This window comes from Helianthus annuus, chromosome 1 (assembly GCF_002127325.2).
Source record: "Helianthus annuus cultivar XRQ/B chromosome 1, HanXRQr2.0-SUNRISE, whole genome shotgun sequence".
Taxonomy (NCBI): domain Eukaryota; kingdom Viridiplantae; phylum Streptophyta; class Magnoliopsida; order Asterales; family Asteraceae; genus Helianthus; species Helianthus annuus.
This window is the reverse complement of record NC_035433.2, coordinates 41,745,010-41,768,586: the sequence shown is the minus strand read 5'-3', so window position 1 is coordinate 41,768,586 and position 23,577 is coordinate 41,745,010. Positions and strand designations below refer to the sequence as shown.

At 35.8% G+C, this 23,577-nt stretch overlaps 1 protein-coding gene across 1 annotated transcript; it reads left to right on the top strand.

Annotated features, from left to right (window-relative positions):
• The first annotated feature begins 4,508 nt into the window (after positions 1-4,508).
• Positions 4,509-19,005, top strand: LOC110864963 (probable LRR receptor-like serine/threonine-protein kinase RFK1). Its single transcript, XM_022114141.2, has 24 exons — positions 4,509-4,747; positions 6,687-6,867; positions 10,194-10,265; positions 10,341-10,409; positions 10,504-10,575; positions 11,079-11,150; positions 11,235-11,306; positions 11,417-11,488; positions 11,569-11,637; positions 11,741-11,812; positions 11,920-11,991; positions 12,070-12,138; positions 12,324-12,389; positions 12,778-12,840; positions 12,944-12,991; positions 13,127-13,170; positions 13,645-14,039; positions 14,606-14,798; positions 15,806-15,949; positions 16,827-16,945; positions 17,032-17,242; positions 17,791-18,028; positions 18,215-18,365; positions 18,467-19,005. Exons 1-24 carry the CDS (start codon positions 4,648-4,650, stop codon positions 18,803-18,805), a joined length of 3,003 nt encoding a protein of 1,000 aa, XP_021969833.1. The 5' UTR covers positions 4,509-4,647; the 3' UTR covers positions 18,806-19,005.
• The last annotated feature ends 4,572 nt before the right edge of the window (positions 19,006-23,577 follow it).

Below are 23,577 nucleotides of genomic sequence, written 5' to 3'. Positions count from 1 at the left end.
GGCACGCCCCTGTGGTGGGCATAGAAGCTTCTACAGGTTTGTCTTTTCTGTAGGACCCTGACCACGCCCCAGTGCTCGGCTGGGCACGGTCCCGTGGTCAGTCTCCTGTTGTCTTGTTTTTGCTTTGGGATGCTGCCGAGGGGTCGGGCATGTCACGTTTATTCCTTTCCTTTGTATTTGTGTTGGTTTTTGATTTATATTTGTTTCTTTTGTTTGTTTAAGCTCATTTGGTCCTGTAATTTCAAAAGGAAGACAAAAACACATTTTTCCAACATTATACTAAAAAAGGGTTAGTTTTATGCCTCATTTGATGTAATTTATATGTTACATTTTGCACACATCAGCTGCCTTCGTATGAAGGCAGTGCCTTCGTACGAAGCTGCCTGGCTTCGAACAAATGTGTTGTTTTATGCAACGAATTCCTCGTTTCGCGTGTAGGATGCTCATTTAATGCATTTTGTTGCGTTAGCTAGTATTGGTACTCTAAGTATTTTAGCGTAGCACTGAGTTTCGAATTGCGTTGCGTTGCATTTTAGAGTGATAAATCGAGTTGTGCGAATAGCGTTGAGTTTGCGTTGCGATAGCGTTTGCGAATAACATTACACATAGTAAGCACACACAAGTAAAGCACATAAGAACGTATGTTATTACATTACTACTGCTAATAACGTCGTTTGCGATTTAGCGTGTTAGTTGTGATAAGTGTATGCAGGGGCATATGATAACCAAATAAACACACTCAACAATTTAAGTAGCATAATACTCTGTAAATCGTCGTTTGCAATTATAAAGCGTTTAAGCGTATAACGGTGCGGTGTGATGAAAAGTATTTAGTACAACATAACCCATTATTTATATCGAATCTCGGAATACAAAACGATGACAAATTGAAGTGAAAGCAAACAGGTAACGATCCGAAAAATCGAGTAGTTACAGTATTAAATATATCATATTAGTTAGTTTTTAGCGTAACTAGTTATAATAATAATGACAAAGAAAATAGAAGGAAACAGAGGTGCGACCGGGTAGAAGTACTAGGGGTGCAAACAAGCCGAGCGTCTCGTGAGCTACTCGAGATCGACTCGAGAAAAAGTTTGAAACGAGCCGAGCCTTATCAAGCCCGAGCTGAGCTTGAGCCTAAAATAAAGCTTGTTTGTTTATCGAGCCCGAGCTCGAGCCTCGCATGTGACGCTCGTTAGGCTCGTCGAGCCTTATCGAGCCTTAGTGTAAACGTGCCGAGCTTATTTAAACTTGTTTACAAGCCGACCTCGAACCTAAAAATAAGCTTATTTAGTAAACGAGCCCGAGCCCGAGCTTCACTTATCGAGCTCGTGAATCTAAAATCTATTATTTATATTACTAGGTTATAACCCCGTGTATTACACGGGGTTGAATAAATAAATTTTATATACTAAATAATAAAACAATATATGTTTAATAACCTCATTTATTTTACGGGTTGAATAAATATAATTTTATATATTAAATAATAAAAAGTTATATCTATAAGAACCGTTTGATGAGATTTTTTTTTTGAAATTTCACAAGTAAAGGGCCTGAAATGTAATTTCTTTTTAAACTCTAACTTTATAAAAGTAAAAATTTACATGTAAAACAAATTGTAGAATTATACATAGGCCTATTATGGTATCTTTAACTTCCCTTTTGACGAATTATACTTATATGCTCTGGAGTATTACAGTCATATGCCTATTTTTAACATATTTATCCTTTTTGCTTATTGATAAGAAACATGTGAATATCACATTCTAAGTGTTCTTAGTTTCATGTTTACTTCCTCTGTTTCCTCTTATCCCTCTCCATTATATTTTGTAAACAGAATATAATCATGTGCTAATTTTACAAATTTATGAAACCGAATATAATCATGTCCTAGGTAGTCTTAGTATTATTGGAATTTCCATTTGATTCATGGTTTCTGTTAGTTACTTCGAATTTCCTTGTTTATTTTATGTCTGAGGTATGCGTGTATCACAAAAACGTGAAAGGTTGAAACCGGTAACCACTTCATTTAGCTGCAGTGTGATGACAATTTAAACCCATTTAGCTTTTTTTTTTTATGATCTACCCAACTGTAATATGAGTTCAGCTAATATGTTCAGTTTAATTTATTTCATTACGTACAGGTCGATACATAAAAGGTTTGTTGAAGGGCATATAGTGATGGGTACTGGTCGATACATCTTAGTTTTATATCTATTTATGAGCATTATACGGTGGATGTGAGTAACGGTGTGAGTGGTAGTTGATGGTTTGTTTTGAAGGTTGTAGACAGAGAAAGCAGAGGGTAATGGTTTTAGGTTTAAAAAGAAATTACATTTCAGGCCCTGTACTTGTGAAATTTAAAAAAAAAAACCTCATCAAACGATTATTTCTAACCCAGTTAGGCATTTGGATGAAAATGGCAAAAAGTTACAAACGTGGGGGGGCTATTTGGTACAAAAAAATCATTTTGGACGAAAATGGCAAACATGCCCAAACCTGAGGGACGATTTTGGCAATTAACTCTAATAATTATCCATAAGATATTAAACTAATAATATTTAGTAGGAGTATTATCTATAATATAAGATATTAAACTAAATAATATTTAGTAGAAAGGTTATATATAATTAATTAGAAGAAATTAAACTAATATTACAATTATCTTTAAGAGATGGTCTAATATGATGACAAGTGTCCCAAAAGTGGTTTCTTTTATTATATAGTATAGATTTTTATTTAATATATTAATTAATAGATAATAAACGAGCCGAGCCCGAGCTTGAGAAAATACCAACGAGTCGAGCTCGAGCCCGAGCTCTCATAAGTTAATTGAGCTCGAGCTCGAGCTTGGTCGAGCTCGGGCTCGGCTCGGCTCGGCTCTTTTGCACCCCTGGGTAGAACTCGTGACCTATCATTTTATTTTTGGTCTTTGGTTAGTAACTAGTATTTAGAATCTACGCCTTGCGGCGAGTCTGTTAAACCGAACCAAAAGTAGACGTAAAAACGATGAACCATGTACGCGCGTTGTAGCGTGTTAATTTGCAAAAAAATAATACTGAAACGACAATTATATAAACGAATAACTAAGTCTACTTAGGACTCGCGCATTGCAACAGAGCCGTTAAACCAAAAAAACAAAATAACGTAAAAACTTTGAACCACATACTCACGTTGCAAGGTGTTAACTTGCAAAATTTAGATTGAAACGTAAAATAACAAAATTTTTAAAAGATGAAAAATATATGGAATCAAAATTAAAAGTTGAAAACTATTGTGGTAAAAGTTAAGAAAATATTTTAATTCGAAACATAATACAAAAGGTAAAACGACAAAGTTGTAAATGACAAAAAAAACTATATGAGTGAAAAGTGTGAAAAAGTTGAATTGTAGCTCTTACCAACAAACCAAAGTTGATAAAAGTAAAAATACATGAACCAATAAAAATACATGAACCAATGGCGATGAACCAATAGATCAAAAAGAAAAATGAATTGTAATTTGATTAAGTGTACCCAAAGCTATAATGAGTTGTACATAATTGAATAGTAGATTTAACCCACAAAATCAGTCAATTACTGTTTTCGTCCCCGTGGTTTGTCAAAAATCACTATTTCAGTCCATTAGTTTAAAAATTGCGATTTCAGTCCCTGTGGTTTCACTTTCGTAACCATTTCAGTCCACCTTGTAACCATTTCAGTCCCGTACTTACAGAATAAATGGATTGAAATGGTTATGAAAGTGAAACCACAGGGACTGAAATTATAATTTTTAAACCAATAGACTGAAATAATATTTTTGATAAACCACAGGGACGAAAACAGTAATTAACTCTTTTATGAATTAATAGATGGGAAATAGAATAGTGAATTTTTTTCTTTTAACTTATAGCTCAATGGTTATGGAAATGAGGGAAGACTTTTGACCGAAAGGTCTCAAGTTCGATTCCTGATCCACCCGGGTTTTACCGGCTTTGCATTGTCGTGCCCTCGGGCGGGTGCAGGGTCGGGTTTTCCCCGGAACTGGTGGCATGGTGGGCTAGGGGCTCCGTGCGTGCAGGTTGGGCTGCCGCGGGCTACCTTTCGGCCAATGGGTGCCGCGTACGGAGTACCCGGCGATTCTTATGTTGGACGTTCAAAAAAAAATACAATCAAAAAATCCAGGGAGAAGCTACATACATTAACCGAACATCCAACACCAAAGCAATAGAATAGTAATTAGTTTATAACTTTTATTACTTCCACTTGACTATATTTAAAAGAAATCACAAGTTTAGTGGAGATAAAAATAATAATAAATAATAATAAATAATTAAAAAATAATAAAGTAATAATAATAACTAATAGCAACAAGTACCAGCAGCCGAGACGTTTGTTTTTATCAAAGTTCAAGCACAAGTCCTTGTTTATTTAACAAAGTAACGATAATAATATTATACTATTAATTATTAATTAATTTATTAATAATCCAAAAGCATGAAATAGCAGTCATGATTCATGAACAGGGGACATATAAAGTCATCACTATTCACTAAAACATTCAAATTGGATCACTTTGACCTTTCGTATATTCAATAATTTAGGGCTGCAAACTTCAACCGAATGATATACAATTCACAAACTCACTCCACACACACAGAGGAAGATGCTCATGATGATGAAGAAACCAGAGTTTATATTCTTGCTAGCGTTCAATTTCACCCTTCTCATACAACTTACAGATTCTGCTGTTCCAATACAAGAAGGTATATCTGATTTTAAAACAGATTGTGTTGATAATTTTGTGTTTGGATGATGAATTTGTGTTAATTTCGTTGGGGGAATTGTTTGTTTAAAAGGAATAGAGTAGAGTTTATATACAAATTGATGTGAAGTAGGTTAAACGTTAGTGATTTTGATATGATTATAACCCTAAGATGTTAGATTGTGAATTTTAATTGGAGGTTAGTGAGCTATGCGGTCCAAAATCAGATATCAAGGGCTCATATTTGAGAAATAGGTTATCGTGGTGTGGGATATTGGTAATTTTAAGATCATGCAGAATTAAAAAAAAAAAAAAAGGGTAATTGCACGGTACCCCTGACCGCGGGAGGGATCCCCCTCCCCAAGCTAGCGACCCGGCAACGCTGCCTGGCAGTGACTACCCAGCCGTTTCGAGGGGAGCGAAGAGCCTGCAAGCAGGATTCGAACCCGAGCACTTTAGGCCTCGAACCGGTTTAACTTGGGTGCCGGTGGCCATTGGGCTGACACCCAATGGTTAGATCATGCAGAATTTATATATATGTATAGATATATAATTTTAATATTAATATCAAAAGTCAAAACTCGAAAGTGCCAATATATGAAACATGATCTAATCATATGACATGAAATCTTCCTCCGTCCACATCAACCAAGGCATCCACAATAAGACCATGCGTAGTCGTTGGGGTGAATAATGTCCCACCCTTGGGCGTTGTGCGCCATGTGGCAGCCCAGTCAGCAATGGGGCGTTTTTCTAAAATGGGTGTAGTGGGGATGTGGGCGTTATGTTAAAAAGGGGTGTAAATAAAATTAAATAAAAAAATCAAAAAACTTTATGGGACAAGAAAAAGTAGAACATCACTGATTGGCCAAAAACTTTTGAACATGGGCATGGAAGATACAACGCCAAACAACAAAAATTCAAAAAAAAAAAAAAAAAAAAAAGCCCCGGGGGGGCATGAATGGGCATGTTTGGGCGTTTTGGGCCAAAAAACGCCCCAATTTCTCACCACTACGGGTGGTCTAACGGTCATATCGGTCAACCAAGTCCACTCCGATATTTTGTAGAAGGCCGATAACAAATATCCCACTGATATTAACTGCATAGTTAGTGAGCCCTTGGTTGTGGGTTATTTACACCAATTTTGGTTGTTTGAGGTTAATTAGGTTAGATACGAGTGATTTTGTTTTGGTTATAACCCTAAGATGTTAATTGAACTTTATTTTTTTGTAATTATTGCTGGTTGAATATAGATTGTGAGTTTTAATTTGGAGGTTAGTGAGCCCTTGGTTGTGGTTATTTACGCCCGTTTTGGTTGTTTGGTGGTTAATTAGGTTAAACATGAGTGATTTTGTTTTGATTATGACCATGGTTGTCAATGGCGAGCGTAGCGATCGCTATAGCGCGCTACGTAGCGTATAGGTCTAGGCTTGCTATTAGGGTTGTAGCGATAACAGCGACAGTTTATTTTTTATTTTAATATAAATAGCAATTGAATGTAGCTATAAAATAGCTAGATTTTAGGTTTTTTGTTATATATACATGTAAAATAGCATATATACCAGGGTATTTTGATATAACATACATATAAACTTTTTAAAATTTTCTTCTAGTGTATCGCTATTTATAAAATAGCCCCTTGGTTTTATAGCCGCTCGCTATTTATCACTATTCGCTATGTAGCATATAGGTACCTTATCGTTATCTGTCGCTATTCGCCATTAACAACTATGATTATGACACTAAGATAGTAAGATGCTAATTGAACTCGATATGTGTAGTTTCTTTTAAGATTTTTATAGTTGTGCAAATAGTAATATGGATTGTTGGTGTCATTCTCATTCTCACTGGAATTTCAAACGAAGTTGAATGTAGTTGTATTGTTTGTAGTTAACATTCTTAAAAGGAACTTATAAGAATTACCCATTATTGTTGTTCAGTGGAAGGTGTTGAACAAATAATGACATTAATGGGTGCAACGAATTGGAAGTTCAATGGAAACTCTTGTCAACTTGAAATGATTGCTCAAGTGCCAAAGCCCCACCCTGAAGCTGAAGCCAATGTCAAGTGTGACGTAGACTGCAACAACGGCAACTCCAGCGAATGTCATGTCGTAAGCATGTAATCTTCTCATTTTTCATTTCATAGCATTCAGAGTTACCTGTTTGACACTTTGACTTGTTACGAACAACCTTGTATCATACTTCTAAAATCTTAAATTAGTTTAAACCTATGTCTATTGTACTATATTACGTATCTTGAAATTGATATATAGGATAAGTTTGGTTCTAGTTTACATGTAACCCTTTAACTGCAACGATTATTAACCAAGATGGCAATATCCAAGAAAGATAAAGAGTTTTGCGTAGTGAGGTCAAAGGGGCTACTTCTGACTTAAAGAATTGATACCCAATCTTCAAAATCATCTAAAGTTTGAATTGGGTATATATATATAATGTGAGTATTGGGAGAAAACCTTTTTAATTGAGAAAACCTAGAAAACTCTAACCTCCCGACATTTTTTTTGAAAAAAATCACACATGTAATATACATGTTTTTAAGAGTTTTGAGAAAAAAAAAGCGCCGAGAGGATATTTTAAAAAATAAACAAGTTTTGTGCAACGCGACGCGACTGTAACATATGTTACACAAAAACTTGTTTGTTTTTTTTTTTTTTTAAATCTGGTCGGCGCTTTTTTGATTTGTTTTTTTGCTCAAAACCCTTAAAATTATGTATGTTACATGTGTGATTTTTTCAAAATCAAAAAATGTCGGGAGGTTAAGTTTCCTAGGTTTTCTCAATTACAAGGGTTTCTTAACTATCATTTCCCTATATATATATAACACTAAGTATTACGTTATCTTCAAAATCAAAAAATGTCGGGAGGGTTATCTTGAGAACGCTAAGTATTGCGAGAACTATGAGAATGAATGAAAAAACCAATCAAAATCAAATATTTTTAATACAAACATCGTTATAATTAAAATACAACGTTAAAAAAATAATTTACTCTTTAAATAATTCATCTCCTCTCATAGTTATCGATAGCGGCCATAGCGACCGCTATCGCGAACAGCGTGGCGAGGCGAGTCATGGTCGCTATATGGTGTATAGCGCTGAATAGCGTGAAAATAGCGGCCGGAAACCTGCAATTTCTGCCGGAAACCTGCAATTTTTGCCGGAAATCTGCGGGAAACTTGCTGGAAACTATGAAGAAGAAGAAGAAGAGAAGAGCGGCTGCGTTTTTTTTTGTTGCTCCGGCCAGAAACCTGCAATTTCTGCCGGAAACTATGAAGAAGAAGAAGAGAGAGTGGCTGAGCGGCTGCCTTTTTTGTTTTTGTTGTGTCTGAGCCTTTCTAGGGTTAGATAACTTTATGGATTTTAACATTTAACCCCTCTATTTTTCATTAGGTTACATTTAGTCATTAAAACTTGTAAAATTTACATAAAAAGTGGGTAAAATTGGTTTGTGTATTTTAACATTTAACCCCCCCTATTTTTACTAGCTTACATTTGGTCCTTAAACCTATAAATTTACAAATAAAAGGTATAAAACTAACTTTATATATAAAAAAAAGTTATGTAGATAGCTATGTTTTATTTCTTAAATTTTTAACTACCTTATCGCTAAACACGAAATAGCGGGCGCTATTTCATCGCTATCGCTACGTAGCATATAGGTACGTTGTCGCTATTTGTCGCTATTCGCTATTGATAACTATGTCTCCTCTCTCAAAATCACTCTTAATAATTTTTTTTACACGTGTAAATGGCAAACTTACATATGTGTAAATTTTCTTTGTTTACGAATACATGTAAATTTAAAAGTGTAAATTTATTTTCTAATATTGTATTCGAATAATAATGATAAAGTGTAAAAAAAGTTGAATTCGAATTGATTCTGACCAAGTTCTCGCGGTTTTTTCGTTCGTTCTGACGGTTATCGCAATATTTAGCGTTTGCAAGATAACCCTCCCCTATATATATAGATATATCATAGTTATTAAAGCGAGCGCCAGGCGCGTCTAGGCGCAAATAAAGCCCCGGGACCAACAAATCGCTCTGAGTGCGCCTCGCGCCTTTAATCTTCAGGTTAGTTCATAATCTTCCGCTTAGTTATTAAAGCGAGTGCCCAGACGCAAATAAAGCCCCGGGTCCCAACAAATCGCCCTGAGTGCGCCTCGTGCCTTTAATAACCATGATATATATATATATATATATATATATATATATATAGAGAGAGAGAGAGAGAGAGAGAGAAAGGTTAACGTACAAAACAGCTTAACGTACATTACGTACACGACGGAATTACAACGTGCGTGATTAAATTTATAACGTGCGTGATTATATTTTGGTCAATTTGTCATGCGTGATTACTTACACTTTTGCGTGATTATGTGCAAAAGCGTGATTAGGTTTTCACTTTATAACTTGCGTGATTTTCAAATGAACTAGCGTAATTTCGTCGCGTACGTTAACGTACGTTAAGCCGTGAAGTACATTATACTTATTATATATATATATATATATATATATATATATATATATAGAGTAAGGTTAACATACAAAAAGCCTTATCATACATCACGTAGGAGACAATGGTAACCATTGGATCTGGGATATAATCACGCATGGGACCACATAATCACACATGGGACCACATAATCACGCATGGGACCACATAATCACGCATGAGACTATAATCACGCACGTTCTATGATAATAACGCACGTTATATTTTTTGTCATGTATGTTAATGTAGGTTAAGCCCTGATGTACATTATACTTTATATATATATATATATATATATATATATATATATATATATATATATATATATAGGGGGGGGGAGAGATAGAGAGAGAGAGATAGTTTAAAATACAAAAGTCCTTAACGTGCGAAACGTACGCGAGCAATAGTATAACGTGTGTGATTATTATGCTACAACATGCGTAATTAGGGTTTCTGATCATGCGTGATTTTGTGTTTGCCATGTGTGATTTGTGTTTGCCATGTGTGATTTTGTTGTTTTAACCATGCATGAATTTTGTGGTCATGCGTAATTAGGGTTTGTAAATTATAACATGCGTAATTTACTCGCATACTCTTCACACGTTAAGCAGCTATTGTACAACCTTCCCCTATATATATAAAAAATGTTGTCCTCAAATTTCTTGTAAGATTTTATATTGATATTGAATTTTTAAAGATGATTTTTTTTATTAAAAGCTATAAAACCTGTTTGGTATGTGGGATGAACTAATGAAGGCTCTTTCACTTGTGACAAATCTTAAACGGAAACCTTTCCTGTTTTTGTTTTGTTAGAAATAAATCCGTAAACAAGAATCTTTTTTTTTTGAGTGCTCAGTATTCTTCGTATAATAACATCCGCTGCAACTGCTTCTACTCATTTGTCTTTCTCAAAGGGTATTTTCGTCAATGCAGCGTACATAAATATTATAGTCTAGGTGGTGTGCTTCCACCTCAACTCATAAAGCTCCCTTATCTTCAAACCATGTAAGTGCTGGTCTTCTTGCTACAGTGGTACGAGTTGGCATATTAGTGAGACTAAAATATCTTTAACTTTTGCAGCGATTTTGCTTACAATTACCTCGGTGGTACCATACCGACTGAGTTGGGTTCTTCACAGTTGCAATCAATGTAAAAATCTGTTTATAAAATCTTTTTGTTGATTAACTTAAGCTATGAATCTTTTAGTTTATGTTTTCACAGCATTGACCCGTTGACCTCGCAGCTCTCTTCTTGGAAACCGCTTTTTTGGAAAAATACCAGCGGAATTGGGAAATATTACAACTTTGACATATTTGTACGTTGTATTTATTTTCTATTTGGTAGTGTTTGTTATTAACAGTCCAATTTATTAGATGACTATATCATAATATTGAGCTACTTATTACCATTAATTCTAAAGTAAAGTACACGGATGGTCCCTGTCGTTTACCAAAATTTTGGATTTGGTCCCTAGCTTTCCAAAAGTACACGGATGGTCACGGTGGCTTGCACTTTGTAACACATATAGTCCCCACCTTTTTCTAAAAGTACATGGATGGTCCTTGTGATTTGCACTTTGTAATGCATTTAGTCCCTAGCTTGAACATGCTAAAAACTTTAGATTTGTTGGCTGGGGACTAAATGCGTTACAAAGTGCAAACCATAGGGACCATCTGTGTACTTTTAGAAAGCTAGGGACCAAATCCAAAATTTTGGTAAACGATCCGGACCATCTGTGTACTTTATTCTTAATTCTAGGAAAACGTATGTTTAATATTGTTATTTATGGTGATGTAACTAACTATACATTTTACATAGGAACCTTGAAGCAAATAACTTTTCGGGAACAGTTCCTTCTGATTTGGGGAGATTAATAAATTTACAAACATTGTAAGGCTGTTTGGCTCTCGGTTTGTTTGTTCTTCGATTACTCACGTATTTTAACTTATTCTGTTCTTTGATACTTTACTCCAGGATTTTGTCCTCTAACCGGTTGACGGGAACGTTGCCAGCATCCCTTGCTAAATTGAGCAATTTAAAAGATTTGTAAACATTTTCACATTGCTATTGAAAGTTAATGAATTTTTTTTTTGTTTCACTGATGTTTGAGGTGTAAGTTAACTGGGTTTTTTTTTTTTTTTTTTTAAATTTTACAGCAGGATAAGTGACAACAATCTCAGTGGGTCCATACCTAATTTCATAGAGAATTGGAGACAACTCAATAAACTGTAAGTTCAGTTTGTAAATCATATGCAGTTGTGCTGTATATTTATTTCCGTTCACTTTTTTTGTATTGTTATTTTTGAAGAGAACTAATTGGGACGGGGCTTTCGGGACCGATTCCTTCATCCATTTCCCTTCTGAACTTAACTGACGTGTGAGTGTAGATAACGTTAACTTCATACGAACCTTTTTCTTTCTCTCTTTTTTATCTTTTTTTTTTCTATTTCGTGTAATGGGAAATTACTATTACTATGCAGGAGAATTTGTGAACTAAGTGGACCAACTCAGAGATTTCCTCCGTTAGATAATGCTGTTGGTTTACTAACACTGTATGTAGAAGGTTTTGTTCTATACTTTGTATCGAATTTAGTGGTTCGGTTCCAGTTTCAACCCATAAACGGATTGGTTATTGATGCCCTTTTGTTCTGGTGTATAGTGTATTGAGAAACTGCAACATTTCTGGTGAGATACCTGCTTATATTTGGCAAAGACGCGATCTTCAATTATTGTAAGTAACATATGCAATGATTCCATTGATATGTAACAGTACTAACTTTTGTATGCAACATATTCTGTTATTGAACAGGGATGTGAGCTTTAACAAGTTAACAGGGGGAATATCCCGTGACATCATTGGCAGGAGCTTGCGTTACGTGTAAGTATTACAAAGTTAGTTTAATTTTTTAAGATTATTTTGAACTTTGTGCAAATTTATGCATGTACATGTGTGTATATATACTATATACATACACACACATAGTTATGTATATTGTACACATGTATGTATACACATATGCATATGTAAGTTTCTGATTAATAAATGTGATGTGGTCTGAATAGGTTTTTGACTGGCAACATGCTAAGTGGAGATATACCAGACACACTTTTGATCGAAGGAGCTACCATGTATGTCTTTTTTTGTGGATGTTCTATATAAGATAAAAAACCAGCTAAAAGATGAATGGGTTAAAAATCTCTCACTGTCTATATAGAAGGCATAAAACCTCCTAAATCGATATTATTCAAAGATTTAGAATATTGTGATAGTAAGTTTCTTTGTGTGATCATAATAAATGCATAAATATTATTCCTTTAAAAAAGTGGACAAAAATGTTTTGCAGGTCAACCTGACCTTACCTGTTTTGACCGGTACTCAAATTATCCTTTTCAGCCCAAATTTGTTTTCACCTGTACAAATACCTTAAAAGGAAAATAATATTATAACAAGTTTCATCACATGATTAACTACTGACAAAATAAAATATTAACAACTTTTATCATATGTTTGATTTAGCGACTTATCCTACAACAACTTTACTTTGCAAGGGCCTGATCGACCTACATGCCGACCCAACATGTGAGAAAGCTTATCTGTCTAGCCTTCATGTTTTTTCTTTGTTATGCAACTTTTACATGTTTTACGAGTTTGCAATACTGATCCCTTTTTATGTTTGCATCAGGAATTACTTCCTTAACCTGTTTAAGAGTTCTTCATCGGGAAACACATTGTAAGTATAACATGCTGGTTTCATTTTTTGCATTAACAGTTCCGCTTCTCATCATAAGGATTTTATTATCTGAGGAGTCATGCTTTTTCATGTTACATAATGCCCATTTGTCTCTTACGTTTATATCATAAATAGACAGGATATACTTCCATGCACAAAGGATGCCAAGTGTCCTAGATGTAAGTGGATTATATTTGAGCAAACATCTTTGAATTTATCAGTAAAGTACACATGATGGTCTCTACGGTTTACCAAAATTTTGATTTGGTCCCTAGCTTTCCAAAAGTACACGGATGGTCCCTGTGGTTTGCACTTTGTAACGCATTTAGTCCTTAGCCAACGTTGTCCAAGGTAAGGACTAAATGCGTTACAAAGTGCAAACCACAGGGACCATCCATGTACTTTTGGAAAAAGTTGGGGAGGGGACTAAATGCATTACAAAGTGCAAATCACAGGGACCATCTGTGTACTTTTGCAAAGCTAGGGACTAAATCCAAAAACCACAGGGACCATCCTGTGTACTTTACTCTTTCTATGACTTAAAGATCAAAACGAGTTAAGATAAAATCAATGTTGGTTATATAAGATTGTGTTAGTGGGTCCCATTTATGTGATTTAACATTTACTATTATCATTTGAATTATTTACGACAGATGGATGTTCCCTACATGTCAACAGTGGGGGAAATGATTTGAAGGTTAAAGAAAGTAACAAAGACGTTGATTACGAAGGAGACGCCTCGTTCGACGGTGGTGCCGGAAGTTTCCATAGTGGTCGTAATAACGATTGGGGACTTAGCAGCACCGGGGACTTCCTTGACGACAATATTCAAACAAACCTTTATGTAGCATCTTTGCCGAATGATTCAACAAGCAAACTACCTTCTCTTTACACAACCGCACGTCTCTCTCCGCTCTCTCTTACTTACGTCAGCTATTGCTTACGAAACGATGATTACGTTGTTAATCTCCACTTCGCTGAAATACAGTATACTAACGATACTACATACAGAAGTCTTGGCAGGCGGATATTTGATATCTATATACAGGTGCTAACCCGACTAAATTTAATTTAGAGTAAAATGCCATTTTCGTCCTTGAGGCTTGGCCAGTTTTGCGACTTTCGTCCAAAGGTGTTTTTCCGCATCTGGATCCAAAAGGTTTGAAATCTTGCCATTTTCATCCGGCTCGTTAACTCCATCCATTTTTCTAGGTTATGTCAGGGGTATTTCTGTCTTTGTTCCTACTTTGTTTTGTTTTGAATACTTGTACATTATGCTAGACGCTTGTACATAAAGTGAAAAAGACCGAATTACCCTTTAAGTTAACAAAAAATACAAAAAATACCCCTGACTTGACGAAGAAAAATGGATGGAGTTAACGAGCCGGATGAAGATGGTAAGATTTCAAACCTTTTGGATCCAGATGCGGAAAAACAAACCTTTGGATGAAAGTCGCAAAACTGGCCAAACCTCAGGGTCGAAAATGGCAAGATTTAAAACCTTTTGGATCCAGATGCAGGAGTACAAACTTTTCGATGAAAGTCACAAAATGGCATATTACTCTTTAATTTATTTTACTGGCAGCCTAGGCGCTGAATTTGTTTGTAATTCAGGGAAAACTTGTTAAACGGGACTTTAATATTGAAAATGAGGTCGGGATAGGAAGACCTCTGGTAGTGCCCTTCAATGCAAGTGTGATTAATAACGTATTAGAGATACGCTTTTACTGGGCTGGTAAAGGGACAGCACGTTTTCCCAAGAGAGGACGTTATGGACCCCTCGTATCGGCTATCTCTGTCAACCCATGTGAGTATCATACATTTTGTTATATTCTAGCTATAGATGTAACTTATAGATTTCTTGTTTTAATACTTGTTTGTGTTGAATGGAGTCATTTTTTGTTACAATTTCAATTGGCCCGGTTTCTTGTTGTGTTGACCCGCAAATATACTCTTTTTCTAATCTTTTAAATATTTTGTATATAAAGATTAATGCGTTAGGTATCATTATAAAGTCAGTATTGTAGTAATGATCATAAAAAGAAAGTCTTTGAGTGGAACGATTTAAGAGTTTTAATGCAATAAAAATATACTTTGGGTGACTTTTAGCCTGCTTGAACAGTTCCCCTTTCAGATAAATGTTTTACTTTGACCCATTTAAGACTAGAAAACAACCCAAATTGACCCATTCGTAAGAATATTACCCATTCATATGCATTTAATGATCTCACCCATTATTTATGCCCGAGTTAAATATCTTTTTCTTTTGCAAACACAAAATGTTAAGGGCATTTCATTAAATACAAAGGATGCTTCATTATCCTAAAGCAACTAAACATTACGATTTTTGCAGATTGTATTTGATTTTGTAAGAAAATTTGATCTTTTAGCTTATAAACACAGATAATTTAAACAGGCTGTAGCTTCTCAGCGATTCACTTAGGTTTTTCTTGACCTTTGGTTTGTACTTAGATCATGCACCAAAAGATCTCCATTCATTCATGAAAGTAGGGTAAATTCATAACTCAGACATACTCTTTTGGAGTTGGCATCTTATTCCACGGCCATCTTTTTTTTTTTCCTAAAAGTTGATTTCCCTCATTGATGATACCCTCTTGCATCATTTTTATCAGCCTAAACTAGATTCATGACCATGGCAGCTCTATATCTCTGTGAAGGTTTAAACTCTAGTTCTATGGACGATAATAATTAATAATCTTTCATGCGAATCATGTTTCTTTATGTCAGGCTGTTGACATTCTTGTGCTGATTGTTTACGTTCATACCGGCTTATCAGTGACCTTTTGCATGCAGATTCTAAAACCTGTTCAAATCATGGGGGGACAAACACAGTTGCTTATGTTGGTTTTGCAATTATGGGGTTGTGTGTCGTGTTGATAGTCTTGGCTTTCATCTGGTGGAAATGTTTTTTAAAAGGCAGAAAAAAGAATGATAACGGTATGATTTCATTTATGCATAAGCAGTTGGATCTAGGGCGTTAAAAACTGTTGAGAAACGCCCAAACCGAAGCAAGGCAGCCCGTTAACGGTTCAGTTCATGGTTTAGCAGTTTTAATTGTTTGGTCCCGTTTGAAACATGGAAAGGCCAACCTAACCGGACGTTTGACCTTTATTATTTGTATATTTATTTTAATATTTGGAATATGTAGTTATGTATATGTATTCCTATATATATAACAATTTGGGTAATGTCTTATGAACAGTGTTTTTTTGTCTTTTAGTGTTCTTTGTAAAGTGGTTTACATTTTCTGTCCCTCAAGTTTCTATGGTACACTTTCTAGATATGAATTCGAGTTTGTCTGCGTTTTACGCCAGCTCGCTATATAAGTTCACGTTTGTCTTTGCCTACACTTTACGTTACGTGACGGGCTGACAGCATAAATTCGTGTTTTTGTTTTACGATTTTTTTTTGTTTTGGTCGTCGTTTGCTTACTACTTAGCACGGTTTTATGAATCCTGCACCCGCAACGCGGGGATTAAACACTAGTTATAACCACTAGGCATCTCTTCTTTATTATTCAGTTTTTTTTTTCTATTTTTTTTAAATTTTTTTAACAAGCTAATAATTTTGAAAAAAAGGAGCTCAAACCATCTAAACCGAACCGTTAAACAGCCAAACCAGTAACGCGGTCGGTCCAGCCAACCAACCCAACCTGGCCGGTTTGGTTCGTCTGTTTTTGACACGGTAGTTAGCAGTTCAGCTTAACATGTTCTGTATGGCTGAACCTGACCGTAAATGGCCCTAATTATCAGATTATATGTGAAGTTTTTTTATAATGCAATCTTTGTTTATGTAAATGATGTGTTCTGAACAGATTTTGAAGGGGTGGAACTGAAAACAGTATCATTCTCTTTCAAACAACTAAAAACCGCTACAAGAAACTTTAACGCTACAAGCAAAATAGGGGAAGGCGGCTTTGGACCTGTTTACAAGGCAATAATCTAGCACACGGTGGATTTTGCGGTTCGTTATTAAATATGTGCGTATGGAAACTATAACTATGTTGTTAAATGGTGCAGGGTACATTACGTGATGGCACTGTAGTTGCTGTGAAGCAGCTTTCTTCATATTCAAGGCAAGGAAATCGTGAATTCTTAAATGAGATTGGTGTGATATCGTGTTTACAGCACCCAAATCTTGTGAAACTTCATGGATGCTGTATAGAAGAAGATCAATTGTTGCTTGTATACGAGTACATGGAAAACAATAACCTTGCAAATGCACTCTTTGGTGAGTTTTTATCCTACTCCCTTTCTTTATCTGTTATCGAATTTCTGTTATTATTATTATTATTATCATTATCTTATTTATTATTATTATTATTTATTATTATTTATTATTTATTAATTCTTATTATTTATTTTTATTATTATTATAAGTTTTGAACAAGGTTAGGAATACTAACCATTTTGTTTTGTAATCTATTTTGTCTTGTGTAAATTTTTATTTTATCCCCTGTTGTTTAATCATTCCATATTTTTTTCTTTTTCTTTAATCGATTTACTTTTTCACCCCTAAGCTTTAATAAAGCTATCATACAACCTCCAAACTTCAATAAAGTTATAAATTCGACTTCATCTACGTTTTACGTCACATGAGTCACTTGGTGTTAGAATTCGTGTTTTTGTGTTACGCTTTTGATTTTGGTTGTCGGTCGGTTAGCATGGTTTTACACAGGTAGCACGGTCTTACACCACCTGCCCTGCAACGCGGGGGGCTTAAGAGTTAAGACTTGTTGTTATTGTTATTATTATATTCACATGCAATAATATATGCAGATGGGAATGAAAGTGAATTGAAGTTGGATTGGGCGACAAGGTTTAAAATTTGTGTTGGGATCGCTGAAGGTTTGGCTTTTCTTCATGAAGAATCAAGGCTTAAAATTGTACATAGAGATATCAAAGCTACTAATGTCCTGCTTGATAAAGATCTCAATCCAAAAATATCAGACTTTGGATTGGCTAGGTTACACGAGGATGACAAGACTCATGTCAGCACACGCGTTGCTGGAACAATGTACTTTTTTTTTGTTTCTTTTCAAGCTCAAAATCTAAGCGTGATAAAATTTCAACCTGTTAAGTTTCATCTCTAACGGGTCAAATGGGCCGACTAAAAAGTCGTTAAAATGAAATTCGGTCGAATAGAATTACCTGTTTAAGCATTTTGCCATTGTATTGAAAAACCTTGACATGGTTTTTGCAGAGGATACATGGCACCAGAATACGCACTTTGGGGTCACTTGAGTCACAAGGCAGACGTATATAGCTTTGGCGTTTTGGCTTTGGAAATCGTGAGTGGAAAGAGCAACAACAAATACATACCAAACAACGATAGTGTCTGTCTTTTAGATTGGGTACTAATCCATATCTTACTTTATGCACACACACATATATACACAGACACACATGCATGCGTACATAGATACACTTTTATAAGGGCGAATATTGGTTGCAGGCTTGTCGTTTGCAAACTAAAAAACAGTGTGAGGAGCTATTTGATGAGAGGCTAGGGTCTAAGATCAACAAAGAAGAAGCAGAAACCGTTGTTAAAGTGGCAATCTTGTGCACAAATGGATCTCCTTCACAGAGGCCTACTATGTCCGAGGTTGTCAGTATGCTTCAAGGTAGAATACCCGTTCCTGATGTCACCCCCCGAGAATTAGGTCCTCATTTCGAAGATTTGAGATTCCAAACGATGAGGGGGAGCTTTGAAGAAAACAGTAAAAATCAATATTCTGCTTCATCTTCAAATGATCCATATGAAGTCGGTTCTGTTGACACAAGATCATATTAATCATCTTGATTAAATAGCCGGCATCTGATAGGAATATAGCTTATTCTGCATATAGTTTTTGTATGCGTTTTATGTTTTTTGGTCCAATGTTTTGCATAGAATAATAGCTTCTCTCTAAGTGTTTGGATCACCCCGGTTTGTAAGCTTGTAAAAACAGGATTAGGGACATTTTTATCGTATTCTTGTTTTGCAAAAGAACACAATGAGTTTAAAGCCGAACGGCAAGTCAGTCATGTATTAAGTAAAATTGGTGTGACAATCTAAAGGCGTTATGTGAACTCTGGTGAAACAACTTAAAGATGGCAACTAATGTGTGAACAAGACAACAAGAAATGGAAAATAGATCTGATAAAGCGTTCGCCTGACTTACAAACGAACATGAGGAGATGGAACGAATGATGTTGCAACATGACCATGAGAAATTTTCAATCCTCGAATTCGAACTCTAGGAAATAACAGATGGCATTCGCTAATATCACATTTTGATCGAGACTGAACCAACACATCATTTTGTAGATGAGAAGTTAGTCGACAAGTTGCAATGCTCAATGGAGGATGTTACCACATTTCGGTCATGGTAGAAGCTCGTAGGAGAAAAGTTATTCAGGCGATTATTCGGGTAGCATGCTCGAGCATATGGCGGGCTAGAAACAATTTGGTTTTCTCCAATATCCCGGTTAAAACTGAAAGGATTATGGTGAAGATCAAATCGATTAGCTATATTTGGATGAACAATAGGACCAAGGTTTTTAGCTTTAGACTGTGCCAAAGGGAAAGGCTTTGATGTGTAATATGTTTTTAGTCGCTGTTGTTGTTTGGGCCTTGCTTGCAATTCTTGTTTTTAATGAAAGTTGGCGTTCAAGAAAAAAAAAAGCCATATTTATTCTAATAAAGTAGAATCCATGCCAATCCCAACCCAACCGGGTTTTACCGCAGTGGGCTTTCGGGCGGTGAGTTTCCCTGGAACCGGTGATGGTGGGCTATCCAGCGCTGTCTGCGGTGGCAGGCGTATGGGGTTGCCTTTTGCCATTGAGTTACCCGGGTAGCCGGACATTTATTTCGTTGACCGTTTAAATAAAAGAACTCGTTTCGGGACCATGAATCCTTAAATATAATCTCAGGTTTGTTTCTTTGGTTTGTTTCGGTAGTACACATCTATCGGCAGATAAGTAGGTGTGTCTTCAGCAGATTGGACTGTTATTCGGGAGCTTCAATTAATCAGCACTTGGTTAAGATTTAGATATATTTTCAGTAGCTTCATCCTTTTATATCCCAACAGCATTGATGGGTAGCTTTGAGAAACAATTTTTTTGAGTAAATTACAAACGGTGTCTGGCTGTCTGAATCAAATTACAACCGGTGTTCTTTAACTAAAAAATTACAGGCTCTGTCCCAATTTTATATTAAAAAACGAAATAAATAAATCTCTTTTATCCCCTCAATTTTTTCAAACCAATAAATAAATAAATAAACAATATTTTGGGATTAATCTTTGTTTTTTTATCAAACCAATCAAAAGAACTTACTACAATGATGTTGGAAGCTTACCATAAATTTCATCGATGTCGTTTTGTTCTAGTGCTTGTCATATGTAGAAGGCACCCATAGCAAGGTTTGATTCACGTTTCTTTTTTCTGTAGGGTTTTTTATCCAAGTTTTGAGAGACATAGACAATAGCTATGGTTTTTGAGATGAATATGAACAATTAGATATTATCATATGCAAAGGGGAAATCGAAATTCATGTTAAATGGAGATGAAAAGACCATATTGCCCTCATGTGAGAGGCACATGGTAAGACTTAACCACAAAACTTAACTAGGTTAGGGCTAAAGGATATAACATGCTAAAAACTGGTAACATAAAGGACAGAGCCTGAGATTCAGAATCATAACCATGTCAGGGGGCTTAATTGATTTGAATGCATTATGTAACATCTCATGAGATTCAGAATCATAATCATCTGGACTTTCATCAAAACAAATTTCTCCGCAAACTTCATCGCCAACTTCTTCAACTACTTCCTCAACAATCTGTTTAGGCTCTTCAATGATCTCAGCCAACATAGCAAGACTTTCGGTCTTTGGAATATAGTTGTTCGAGTTGAAACCCTCATCCTCATTTGTCACGACCAATGCCTTATCCTTTGCTTTGGATGAACCATCTTCTACTTGAATAGGCCTTGACGTGCTTGGTGGATGTTGAGAAGTCTTGTGGTAGATAGCTTTCTTGTAGTAGTCATCTTCGAACGAATTATTGTTACCCTGAACTTCTCTATTCGGGGCATTCTCTCTTGAAGTGGCCTCTTTCTTTGCACTTGAAGCATGTGACTTTAGATTTGTCAAATCCTAGTTTTGAATCCGGACCTGCAAGACTATTCCTCCCAGTTATTTCCATAAACCTCTGCGCTCGACGAACTATGCTAGCCATGCACCACTTGATGTTGATTAGCTCCAGTTCTTCTGGGTCTATCTCATCGTAATCTTCTTTGGTCATATTTGGGTTTCCAATCCTTCCTGCTACTAAACTCTCATACGATTCAAGAACGGATGCAAGAAACGTCATGTACTCATTTGTTGTTGTTTTGTTAAAACCTTGAGTATTTTGAAGATTCACAACGATGTTGCACTGGATGATGTGTGGATTTGGATTATGTTGGCTTCTACAATTGTTTGAGCTCTGTGAGGATTGAGGACTTTACATAGGTGTGTTCGACTCAAAACTTGGAAATGATGAAAATCCACTACCACTGCTTGAGCTGTTTGAAGACGATCCGGATGACCTATCTGCACTGAAAGCAGTTTGGATCTTTGGACTTTGTGTATTTGACGATCCACTACCTTTGTAGTATAGGTCAACATCTTGTTGAACATTTAAGCTTTTCATCTTGGCCATCTTGCGTAGCTCAAGCTCATGTCCCTCTAATTTCTCAATTAAACTTCCAAGAGTTAGCTTATCATACTCTCTAGAATTACTTTTCAAGATCATCAAATATGTTGACCAATCGCCTTGTGGTAAGGCATCAACCAATTTTTCCACCAAGCTCATCCTCTAATTTCTCAATGCTTCAATGATTCTCCTTTTAAACATGTGAAGATATCAAATTCCTTTTTCAACAAGGCTTCTTTACTTTTCTGCATTGCACTACTGCCTTGATATTTAACTTTCAGCGCATTCCATATTGACTGAGATGTTCCCTGATGCTGAAGCAGGGTGAAAATATCATCTTTGATGGCTTGCTAAAAAAGATTCAACATCTTCTTTTCTCTTACGAACTTTTCTTTTTCGGTCGGATTAAATTGAGCTATGGTTTTCTTTATACCAGTTTCCCCGGTGGGTGCCTCATATTCTTCTTCAATTGCATACCAACAGTCCATACAGTTGGCCTGTACCCAATTTTAAAACCTCTCGTGCCAACCTTTGAATTCAACCATATTCATCAGCTTAGGTGGCTTGGTCATAGTACCAAGTTCGTTGTCTAGGTTTAGGTTCTGTACCACCGTTGTGGGAGCTGAGGCAAATGCATTTTAGAACTCGTTCTCCATTTTGCATAAAATTTGGTGCAAAAATCAGTTCGTGCGAATGTAAGAAAATGGTTGACAAAGATTTGGTGCGGACGTAAACTTTCGTGCGAACCTAAAACAAAAACCAACAAATTTTACAATCGTGCGAAAGTAAAGTTCTTGAACGGCTGAAACTCTCGTGCGTGCGAAGGTAAAATTTTCAAACTAGTGAATTCTTCTTCCGTGCGAATGTGTTACGTTCGTGCGGACGAGGTTCCTTCGTACGAATAAGTAATTTCAAGTTTTCTCATTTTTTTTTGAGGATTTTGATATGATTCTGATTGAATTTTAGTCTGAATTTTTAGAGGGTTTGTTAAAAACGTGTTTTATATAGTCCTCAAAAAAATCAGTCCATTTTAACGGTTCAATTTGTGAGAAATGATGAAAATTAAAAAAATGAGTAGAATAGAAGTCTTCAAAGTCTGAATCATGTGTGTTGTCTGATGGAGAGTGGGAAACCCTAGTGTTAAAGTGTGTTACATTGCGTATTTAAGTGTGTTTCCAGTGATTACGTGCTTTGAATGTGTTAACTACGAGTGTTTGTGGTTTTACAGGTAAATCACTTAATTCGGTAAAGTTGGAGAGTTTAAAGATGATGCGGAACACCTGTGGAAGATAAACATAGTGAAAGGCCATGGCCGGCCCTTAGGGTGGGCGGGAGGACTACCGGCCAGGGCCCAATACTTCAAAGGGCACGTTATTTTAAAAAAAAATCTGATATGTAAATGTAAAAATAAATAAATTAATAGGGTATACTCATACAAACACCAATATTGGTCTACTTACAAAACTATTTTTATGGTTTAGATTAATTATTAGCCCATTGCCATTAGGTTTAAACCTTTAATGAGCCCAATACCCAATTTCATTAAGGTCTAAGGGCATGTTTTTCCGAGCTCGAATAGGGTACATGAATTCTTAGGGCCGACCCTGCGAAAGGCGTTATTCAGGACTTGTTCGCATCGAAAAGGTTGCTTGAATATACAAGAGATGCACAATAATGAAGTCCAGGGATTGATTGGTAATTAAATGGAAGTTCATATTTAGTTAAGATGGCCAAATAAAGTTACAGCAACAGTCAACTAAGCAAAATGTACGGTTGAATTAAGGTGAAATCAAAAGGTCTAGCATAGGGGTGTTCAGAATTCATTTCGAATTCGAAAAATTCGAAATTCGTTTAAATTCGATTCGACTATCAAAAATTCATTTC

Coding starts and splice junctions, on each gene's coding strand:
- LOC110864963 (XM_022114141.2), top strand. CDS start 4,648: ATGCTCATGATGATGAAGAAACCAGAGTTTATATTCTTGCTAGCGTTC. Junction 12,390..12,777: donor TTGATCGAAGGAGCTACCAT/GTATGTCTTTTT, acceptor TGTTTGATTTAG/CGACTTATCCTACAACAACT. Junction 13,171..13,644: donor GGATGCCAAGTGTCCTAGAT/GTAAGTGGATTA, acceptor TATTTACGACAG/ATGGATGTTCCCTACATGTC.